Consider the following 11,065-nt stretch of genomic DNA (forward strand, 5'->3'; position numbering starts at 1 on the left):
GGGTCAAAAATGCCGATGGGAAAGGGATGAATTGCCATTGAGCAGGTATGCGTGGGTTATCTGCCTCATCCGGGTAGATCAAGCAGATTATCACTCTGGATGAAACTGTAAACAACCTGCCCTGTGAAGCTTTCGTTGACTACCTACAGGCGGTGTATGCGCTCGAATACTCTGTCAGAGGTAAAGTCAGGTGCCGAGAAAACACGCCATGGGAGATCTGAGTTGTATTGCCCAGAACGGGCAAGCAGGCGACATGATTGGCCAAGGAACTCGTACAGGGCTAGCTCCACGTCTCGGCCGACGGAGGCGAGCGTCTATGGGCGAACCAACGTACGAGGTAGTGTTGTACAGATGGGATAGTCTGTTTATGATTTGACTTTTTTGATATAACTGGCAACTAGCAGTTAGTCGCTGACTGGAACACGACCAAGGATACAGTGACAATAACGCAATCTAGGACTTATCTGATCAAATACAGATCGTGTGGCTGATGGATGGACTTTGCACGGGGCAGCAGGAATTGGAGATGGATTGGGGTAAAGATGAAAGAGCCAAGATTTGCACTCAAATTTGCATGATCCATGGGTCATCATGGTGTCAACAACACCAATTATTGCCCATGAATGTCACTGTGCATCGTCTAGGTAAGTCACAGACAGTCACAGGCTGTCCGATGCCGGTCCCACTAAACAAAGTCAATACTAGACAAAAGAGAAGGATTTGGAGAAGGATTTCTTTTGATTTGATCCACAATAAGACCGCCTATGGAGTAAAAAACGGTTGCGCGATTGCCTCTGATCAATAATTTATGTACGTCTTGGACGTTTACTCTGGGTTTAGTTTTTGGACTTCCAGGTTTTAGTTCTACTATCATGAATATGCAATGCACACGGTGTGGAACACGTCCCGTTGGCCCTTTCCTCCTGCAAAGAGACGGTAGTGACACAGTGGGGAATTGTCTCCACAAGATGAAGACTTTTTTGTGCTGTCTGATTGAACACTGACCGTATATTAAGGTGAAAGGTAGCCGCGGCTATAAGCTGTCCAATCAAGAGAAGGAGCGCGTCAGGTACGTACCGGCAAGTGCCTTCCGTTCACCTTCCAAGAAGTTCCAGGTTCAACGGTGTCATGAAAGACCATAAAAGATCCTGGGAAAATCTCTGAGAGAAAGAACTGACCACTGGCACTAGTCTAACTTGGGCTTTCGTTTCTTGATTCATACTTCAGAGTTTTCGATCCAAACAGAAGAACCAGGCTTTTTAATTGGAGATGAATAAGAACCAAGCATCAGAAACAGAAACGGCAACACCACACGCCCCCCCAATCAAACCGTTTTTTACAACATCGTGAAAGTCACCTCAGCTCATGACCCATCGACAGGGTTCACCTTTTTACGTTTCCATAGGGTAGAATTTGCCCTTCTGGGCGACACTGCCTGTATAAGGGGAAATAACTGACCGAAGCTAACAACGCCAACACTGTATCAGCATCAATATCACTGGCTTCGAGCAATACACGTGTCTAAAGACATAACGACCACTCGTGGCGAGCTGTTTCAACGTCAAACTTACAACAGAAACATCGGGTTCTACGTATTACGACGACTTTTGCGTCAAGCAATTGCGTCGACATGACCCATCGATCGAGATGACTGCATGAAACCAAACAACATCAACACGGCAGTTATCACGGTGAACTTCACCAATGCCCAAGGCATTCCATGGTATTGCTACGCTGCCAAATAGTCCCCTAATTCCACAAACCTTGACACACGGCACCAGAAACGGCACCCATTTACTCCCGAGCCGCGGCTGCACCAATTCCGAGGAAGCGCCAGAAGCCTCCCCGCCTTCGAGATCGAAGCATTAGCCGATACACACATATTCGTGGTGTCAGTTTTAGATGCTCTTGTCGTCAGCTCGTGTAGTTCAGAGTGGAGCATTGAATATTCGGATTACCATTCTTAGCGGTCCTGTATGCAGCAGATCTATATCGATTCGGCCACACGAGTTTCGGCACGCCACGTTCTTTTTAAATCAGCAAGTATCACTGTGCACACCGTCAAAGTTCCTTGGTCGAGACCGAAAAAGGAGAGCCGCATTATGAGGCTCTTGACTAAGGAATACTTCCTTTGCCGCCAAGAGACATGGTTTTCAAGGTCAGGGTACAGCATTATAACGCATCGCTGGTTCCTGAAGATCATGCATCAAACTCTAACCGCACAGTGCTTCTTCTATTACCTAAAAGATTGGAGGGGCCCTTGACCATTCAGCCAACTTGTTCAACTTGTCACTTGGAAGCCCTTGTGCGGTTTCAATTCAGCCCTGTCTGCCTATACACTTGGCACGCCGGTTGTGACTCGAAAAGGGCGTCACCAGAAGGTGCAATTACGAATTACCCTAGTCCGACGTGCTACTATGAGTCGGCTTTCAGATTATGATGCCGTCTTTACCTTCCATGGCTGTATTTCAACCAAAGCTGAACGTCTGAAATCGCCATCACTTGCGCCATTGCCTGCAGTTCTTGCAGGATCATCTCTTTAGACCAACCTTGGCGACCCTTGAGTTGAGTTGGGAATTAAACAACATCTCTGGGATCGTGCACGAGCTTATTGCTAACTACACCCCTCTAGGAAAATTTTCCATTCATGGCACAGTAGGAGCCCGGACCAATTTTTGAGCCGCATCGAAACAGGTGCAAATTTACTCTGTACTGTACGCTATAATTATACCATGGGATCCTCCTTGCGATGGGGCCTTTTAAACATCACAAGACGAGTTGAGACTTTGAGTGGATTCTCTGAGCTCCCTTCGACAAAGCCAACGTTCCACTTCACGACAATCTCGCGGGCCGTCTACTTTATCCCACACTCCGATGTCAAGCGACTCAATCCGACAGACGAGAATGTAAGGAGTTTCCGAGCAAGCGTCGCAACGCCTGAAACCAATATTTGAAGCGGTCTGAGTTGACTGAGTTGCAACATGTAATAATAACAATCCTGGCAAGACCCATCTGGCAGCAATTGCGATAAGACATTGGGCAATTGGGCTCCCAGAAAATCGACCGGCGAGATTGAGATTGAGATTGAGCTTGAGCTTGGCCTTAGCACGGATGCTCTCGAAAGCTGCAGCAGCGATCAACGCACATTAATCGATAAGGCTCAAATTGTATGGATCATCCCAAGATCGATCGTCGTCCACTACAAATTTTCTGTTTTCCCACCAGGGTCTAAGCTCAGTCTCACTGAGAGGCACAGGACATACAGTTCGGGACAGCATCCGTCATTGACATCTCATATACGGAACAAGCTCCGAGTAGGTGTAGGCCCACGGGACTATTGTTTTGAAGGCAGCTGGCTTGTCTACCTTGTAGGATGCTCTCACTTGGCCTTCTTTAGCAGAAACTGAGCCAAGACTTTTGTTGAATTTTCTGGGCTACACTTCCGGTCACAGTGTAAAACCTTCGGGTTATAGTATAGGCATAGGCTAAACCTGATTTAGAAAGCGCTAGCCTCTTTAGTTAAAATAGTAAAAATAATATTTATAATTAATTAAAATATAAAAAACCTATAAAAGGTAGATTTAAATATAATCTTTATATTTAATTAGTATTTTTCTAGTTATTATTAAATATAATTAAATTCCTTTTATATAGGAAAGCTATATAATTTTTATAATAGCCTTATAATAATATATTTACTTTAATATATTAAATTAATTATAATTTATTTAAATTATATTAAATTAAAAGATAATTTTTTTTATTAAATTTAATAAAAATTAAAATAATTAATAAGAGTTTAATATTTATTTTTTTAATATTATATAATAAGATTATAATTATCTTATAGTAAAAGTTTAATATTATAATTTATAAAGCTCTTTTAAATAGATTTATATTCTTTTTATTATAAAAATAAAATAATTAGCTTAATATAGTAAATAAGGTTAATATTATAATAAGACTAGTTATATTAATAGACTATTATATTATAATACTTTAGTATTATTACTTCTTTATTTATTAAAAGGATATTTATTAATAGGGTATATAATATATAAATTAAAGCTATTATAATTTATAATTTAAATATCTAATTAATTAATTAATTAATTTATATAATAGTATAATTAAAGCCTTTTAATTAATTAAAATATATAGGTATTTATAAAGCTTATTAGCTAATTAAAATATATAAAATAAAGTATAAATATAATACCTTTTAATTATATTAGAGATAATATAAAGGAAAAAAATAATAGTATTAATTATTATAAAGTTATTATAATATCTTTTAATAAAGAGAGTATTAATAAAGCTACTTTAAGTAAAACTAAGATATTTAGTTTATTATTTATAGGTATTTTAATATAAACTTTAATTTTTATAATTATAGCTTATAATTTAATACTTTCTTTATTTCTATTAAAGCCTTAAGAGAGTAAAGATATTATAATTAACTATATATAATATTATATAAAGGATTATAAATACTATATAGTATAAATTTAATTTATTAATATTATAAATAGTTTTTTAATATAATATAATCTTGCCTATATATATTAAAGTAAATTATATTAATATAATATTAGCCTTTAAAAGACTATATTATAGAAAGTAAATTATTTATTTTAAATTAATATTATTTCTTATATATCTTTTAATAGTTTATAATCTATTAAAGTATTATATAAAGAATATAGCTATTCTTAAGATAATCTATTAGTATTTCTTAAGTATTATATTATTAATAATTCTATAAAAGATTATATTATCTTTAAGATAATTAATATAAATAATATAGTATAATTTACTCTCTAGGTATTTATTAAGAGTACTTTAAATATCCTTTTAATTAAAAGTAATATTTAGAATATATAGAGAGATAAATAGAAGATATAAATAAGAGGATTATTAATAATATAGACTAGTATTATACTTATAAAAGAGAATTAAATACTATATTACTTTAAAGTAAATAGTTAAGAATAATTTTAATATTTTATTAGGCTTATAAATTATAAGCTTTATTTCTAGCTATAGTTCTTTTATATTATAATAATAGATATAATATATAATACTAATTAGTTTAATATAAAGCTAATTTAAGTTAATAGTATTACTTTTCTTAATATTATTTTCTTACTTATATTTATTTTTATATATAATAAAGATATTAAATTCTTTTATTAATTTCTATAGTTTCTTATTAATAAGTTTATAAAGGCAGTATAAGAAGATTCTTCTCTTATTAACTCTCTTTTTCTATATATTATTATTATAAATTATAACTATATATTATATAATACTTATAAGGAATTCTTTTTTAATATATAGTTTTAATTATATTATTAATATATTAATAAGAATATATTAGCTATAATATAAGAGTATTAAAAGGGTTTATAAAGGTATTAATTTACTATTAAATAAATAAATAGTAAATTAAGTAATAAATAGGAAATTATAAATAATAAATAAGATTAAAAGGATTTTATTATTATTTAAAGGAGTATATTCTTCTTAAAGACTATTAAAGAGTATAAAGAGAAATAAGAAGATCTTTAATAGATATTCTTTTATTAGCCTAGTATATATATATACCTTATTAATTATTAATAATACTAATTTCTTTATATATAAATCTTCTTAAATACCTTAAAGTTTAATAAATATAATACTAAGCCTAATAAGTATATAGATTTATATAATACTATTATAATTATAATTATTTTACCTTTTTTCTTTATAAATTACTTTATAAATCTATAAAATTATATTAATAATTATATAGTAAACTTCTATATAATTATTAATATACTTATTAATTAATATAATTATATTCTTTAGTAATTCTTTTAATAAATATATTTAGAGTTAATATAATCTTATAATAAGTATTAATATATATTATTTTAAGATATTCTTAAGAATATAATATAAAAAGCTTTTAAGTTAGTTTATTAATAGTATTTTTTTATTAAAAAAAGTCTTTTTTATTTTAAAGATTATTTAATTAGTTATTATTTAAAAGTATTTATTATAAATTAAAGGCTTCTTTATAAATATATTCTTTATTAAAAGTATTTTACTATTAATATTAATATTAATAAGTATATTATTATTATATTTTATTCCCTTAAGATTTCTCTTTTTAATATATAGTAAATTATAATTAAAGTAAATATATATATTCTATTTTAATTTATATATATATTAATTAGTAAATAAGAAAAAATTAAGTTATTTTTTAACTTTATAATTTATAAATTATTTTTTATTAAAAGTTACTATAGAATATACCTTTTTTATTAATAGTAATTAATATTATTATATTATAAAGTATCTTAATAGCCTTATAATCTTAAAAGTAATAAAATATATAAAAGATTAAAAAGATTATAATTAATAGCTATTAAATATATTTAAAAGTATAATTAAAAGCTATATTAATAATATTATTAATAAAGTATTATATAAAACTTATATAATATTACTTATATTTATATAATACTATATAGGTTATTTTTAATAATAGTTTAAAAAGCCTATATAGCTTTTTTTAATAATATTTACTTTAATAATTAAATATATAATTACTTAAAAAGCTAAAATAATTTAAATTTTCTCTTATAATAAGTATAATAATTAATATTATCTGCCTTTATAATTATAATATTTTAGCCTAAAAAAGTATTTAGCTAGATATATTATACTAAAGTAACTTTTATTACTTAATATAGTAATCTTTAAAGTTAATAAAGGAAATTATTTATTATTTATATAACCTTTATAAGTTTAATAATAACTTAAGTAATAATATTAAAATAAAAAAGATATAAATAAAAATAAAAATAAATTATAGCCTTAAGAATAAATTATAAATCTTATATAATTATAATATTATATTTCTTATTTATATAATAATAACTTCTTTTATAATAATAACTTCTTCTATAATAATAATTTCCTTTAATAGAATAACCTCTATAAAGATAACTTTATAAACTAGTAATAGCCTTATATCTATATATAGATAAAGCTAGCTAATTATAGTAGGCAGTAATATAAAGTAGCCTCTACACTGTGACCCGAAGGTTTTATACCGTGACCGGAAGTGTAGCCAATTTTCTGGAGCCCTTTACCTAACACGGTGCTTACTGTGTCTGGGCCGACACCCAGGGTTTGCTGTGCCGAGGGTGACCTTTCTGGATGGCTGTGCGTCATGCGCCTAGGTTCTTTCGACCCATTCCACGACGGTAAGTCTGCGGCCCTGTTCGGCCACGCCCGAGCAGAAATCGACTGTTTCTTGCGACACTTGACAGAAACGTCCCACGGTGAAAGAGATCTGTCATAATGACACTTTTTTGTATGTTTGTTATTACTGATGAGATGATATGAGAAGCCGAATGATTTTGCACTTTCTATGCCACAGCAACGTGTTTTGCAATTACGATCAGATGAGATTAGCAATGGAAATCCATTTCCTGCGGGTAATTGTGCAGCATGTTTGTTTTATGCAGCCCCCATGCCACCAGCCGTCTTTACGGGAATAACATTGCGACGCATCGTGTATATACCCGCATGAGATCTGTTGAAGTATGTACTCAGATTCTCACAAAGCTATGATCAAGTCTAAGATCGTTAGTTTCTGGCCCTATGATGACACAATTTAGTTGAAAATACCATTCGTCGGTGACATGTCGAAGGAAATAACCCACATCTGTCTGAGATGGTTACCGAGATCTCACACAATATAGTCTCTTCCGCCTTATGACCGGCTATCTGCAGCCATTCGTCCTATAATCTGATTGGATTTGCGTTCTAGTCGGACATTGGCCATATGAACTGTGCTCTTGCCTCTGAGAAATAAGTGGCATGTTGTCTTGACGGCATACGGAGTAGAATTCCGGACAGGTGACCTTGCCCAAGAATGCATTCATTGTCATTGATATACCAGAATTGGTCACGAAGGTCTAAACAAGCTATATATGCAAGATGTGTATATGTATGTGCGGACAATCGGGGAGCAAGGGTTTCAACGCTCGAGAGATAAGGACAGCCCAATTGCATAGCTGCCCAGATTTCGAGAAGCATCACTAGTCTTATCTCTGAAGGAAAGTTGTACCGAGACAAGAATCTGGGGTTTCTGGGGTTTAGACAAAGATAAGTTGCCTTTCTGGGGAGAGAGAGCGAGAGAGATAAGGAATTGCCAGATTTGGACAGTCTCTCGGCCACGCTTTGACGATAAATTGTACAGTGCTAATTTAGTATTACATTGTAAGTGAGTCAAATAAAAAGTGAGAGCTTGGGGTCGGCCGATAACGGCGTGATCCATTCATGATGGTGTTTTAGTAAATTCTTAAAGACTTTGGAGAATGAGAGCAACTGGAGAAGAGAGCCAAGACGAGACAGACATCCCGGCCAGTAACCTCGGGCCATAATGCATAGAGCGACAAATCCCTTCCATACAAGGCAAGTGGGTAACGTCTTTATTTTTTGCTCTCTTTCTTTTCCTTGACTTCAACGTCATGTCTGTCATGTATGTATATACCCCAAATACGGTATCCACTGATTTATTCCATGCATAATAGATAACTTGGAAAAGTATGTCCATTCTTGGTTAACACATTTAACTTCTGAGCGAGTGTAGACATTCAGAATGACATCGTGTTACGGGGCCGTTACCCAGATCTTCAACGGACTTGTCCGAACGCTAGAAGAAGGTTGCCGTTATTCAGGCTTAGATTCTTTGAGTTTTGAGCTGGGGTTCGTGGAGAAGGTTCGTGGAGAAGGTGGGCGCTGAGCAGAAAGAAAGGACCCTGGATACATATGAAGGGAATGTTCCGTTGTTCGTATTGAAGAACTCAGCTAGTGTGCAGTCGATCAATCAATGTTTCTATTAAAGGTTGCATATACACACTTTGGCATACGAGGCTGTCCAACGTGTATTCCAGATATAGCTTAATACCGACATACTTTAAATAGCCTATACCTACGACGTTGCAGACTCATACTGTCTCGGACGTATCTCCCGCGATCTTAGAGATGACCAGACTTGAAGGTCACTAGAAGTTATACAGTACACCACGTAGATATACACTCTAAACTCAGATCGAAAATGCAGAAGATGAACTCGATTACTCCAGAAAAGTTCAAAGAGTGCGAAACCTACATTCCAGAGTAATAAACAGAGGCACTTCTAGTAAGTAGAATCGCAAAGGATATATAAGTAACCCCAGATGATATCTGCCTTGAGCTTTCATGGGAGTCCTATATACTTAAGTTATCAATGGTATTCGCAAGGTAATTATGAACGCCCTCCATAGGAGCGTCGATCTCGGACGATGCAAACATTTCCAATGAGGACCTGCCCCCTGCTATATCTTATGATGTTTTTTTATTCATGTTACGTAGAAGCTAGACCCCTATAATAGACCCTTTGTTTCGTCCAAGGCCTTGACCTGGCTCCGGAACTCTTGATGTCGTGCCTCAAAGATGTCTCCTACAGCCCTCATACACTTGTTCAAATTGTCGACGGTTTCTTTCAAGTCACGCGAGGGCTTGTCCTGCTCGGGTTTCTCGCCCAGCTCTGCTGCTAGGGTACTGAGCGACGCGCGCAAAGTTCCGACGGCATTATTATATTCGGTCATTGCGGTGTTGACTTTTGCAGTTTTCGTTAAGATGGTCGACTCTCGACCACAGCCCATATCGGCTCGAATTTCGTCTCGGATGGATGCAATTGTCTCGACAAAACTTTGGCGCTCTTCTTGTCGCTCCTTTCTCATCTTGGCGACGTCTGTTTGTAGTTGACGGATTTTAGCATCAAACCTGCGACCTGCGGCACTGCTCAACGAGAGGGGGGGATTTGCGAAGAGGAAGGAGATGGGCTTGTGCCAATGTTCCCTGACTCGATAGACTGAACAGACCTAGAGGCTTGTGCGGGCCTTTGGAGAGATGGTCGAAGTGGAGGGTCGCAATTCTCTTTGTCTTGCTGAGACATTGAAACTTCCTGTTCAGGGTCCAAAGACCTGAAGGGACTTTCGATCGAAGGTAAGGGCGCGTTGTGAACAGGAGAAGCCGTGTTGCGACTCTCCTCTGTGGGTAGGAGGTAGACTTGAGGAAAGGCCGGCGGGCGAAGAGTGTTCAAGAAGTTTGCAGCATCGGGTTCGCGTTTTACTGTTGTCTTGGGAATCTTCCATGGTTGGAAGTTGGCGAAGTCAGGTCCCTTTCGCTTTTGGGAGGCGTCTTGCTCATGACGGTAAGTAAACTGAGAAACGTCTACTGGCCCGAAGATACTTGGAGCGCGAGTAGGCGGCGGCGGATCAAGATAAGGGGGAGCCTAGTGATGTTAGAATGAGTATTAATAGTTGCGCGGTAGACTTACATAGTCTTCTCCGTCCTCCAGAGGACCTACTTTAGTCTTCTTCGCCAGGACCGGGCTAACGAGGGATGCAGGATCGATCCCAGGAAACTTCTCAATAAATCGGTACTGAAGTCTGGAAAGTCTCTCGAAGCCATAAGTCGCTCTAAGCACGATCCAAATGGCGAATGTCATGTTTCGCTGCAGGAGCTTGTGTTTGTTGGGGGCGCGGGCGATGCGCTCTGTGACTTCGGTGTCACCATTAAGAACATGGTCGATGATGTTGTATCTTGTTTCTTTGTCCCAATCCTTGGAGTGATTGTCGTACATCTCTTTGAGTTTGCGTATGGTTTGTTGATTTTCGGGTGATTTGGATAACGCTGGGTTGGTCAGTGATGGGAACTTCTTGTATCTGGCCGGCGTGGTGGTTATCATTGTGGCGGATAACAGAGATGAATGAAGCAGAGGATTAAAATTGAAGTGAAATGAATTTCGGAGGAGATAAAGAGAATAGAATACAGGCAAGAGTGCTGTAGCGTCGATAGGTAGGGAGTGCCAGCATCAGTGTGCCCGTGAATCACAAGCGCAGCCTCCAGTTTATTTTCCTCCAGCCGTAGAATGATTCGCAGGCACTCTCATCTTTTAATTATCGCATTGATGTTTGGTTTTTATTTAGTGCTCTAGGCTAAATCGCTTCTT

General features: G+C 35.5%; 4 protein-coding genes across 4 annotated transcripts; 1 reads left to right on the plus strand and 3 right to left on the minus strand.

The window, feature by feature from the left end:
• Window positions 1-65: 65 nt before the first annotated feature.
• On the minus strand, window positions 66-593 carry FPOAC1_002608 (uncharacterized protein; the record flags this gene model as incomplete). The annotated part of the gene is made up of 4 exons (XM_044847184.1): window positions 66-95; window positions 148-171; window positions 335-390; window positions 449-593. 4 exons carry the CDS (start codon window positions 591-593, stop codon window positions 66-68), a joined length of 255 nt encoding a protein of 84 aa, XP_044713100.1.
• Window positions 594-2,732: 2,139 nt separating this feature from the next.
• On the plus strand, window positions 2,733-3,407 carry FPOAC1_002609 (uncharacterized protein; the record flags this gene model as incomplete). Its single annotated transcript, XM_044847185.1, has 2 exons — window positions 2,733-2,906; window positions 3,033-3,407. The coding sequence occupies 2 exons, from the start codon at window positions 2,733-2,735 to the stop codon at window positions 3,405-3,407; spliced, it is 549 nt and encodes a 182-aa protein (XP_044713101.1).
• A 6,024-nt stretch (window positions 3,408-9,431) lies between these two features.
• Window positions 9,432-9,791, minus strand: FPOAC1_002610 (uncharacterized protein; the record flags this gene model as incomplete). The annotated part of the gene is made up of 1 exon (XM_044847186.1): window positions 9,432-9,791. The coding sequence occupies one exon, from the start codon at window positions 9,789-9,791 to the stop codon at window positions 9,432-9,434; it is 360 nt and encodes a 119-aa protein (XP_044713102.1).
• A 62-nt stretch (window positions 9,792-9,853) lies between these two features.
• FPOAC1_002611 (uncharacterized protein) lies at window positions 9,854-10,801 on the minus strand (the record flags this gene model as incomplete). The annotated part of the gene is made up of 2 exons (XM_044847187.1): window positions 9,854-10,345; window positions 10,391-10,801. The coding sequence occupies 2 exons, from the start codon at window positions 10,799-10,801 to the stop codon at window positions 9,854-9,856; spliced, it is 903 nt and encodes a 300-aa protein (XP_044713103.1).
• Window positions 10,802-11,065: the final 264 nt, after the last annotated feature.

This window comes from Fusarium poae, chromosome 1 (assembly GCF_019609905.1).
Source record: "Fusarium poae strain DAOMC 252244 chromosome 1, whole genome shotgun sequence".
Taxonomy (NCBI): domain Eukaryota; kingdom Fungi; phylum Ascomycota; class Sordariomycetes; order Hypocreales; family Nectriaceae; genus Fusarium; species Fusarium poae.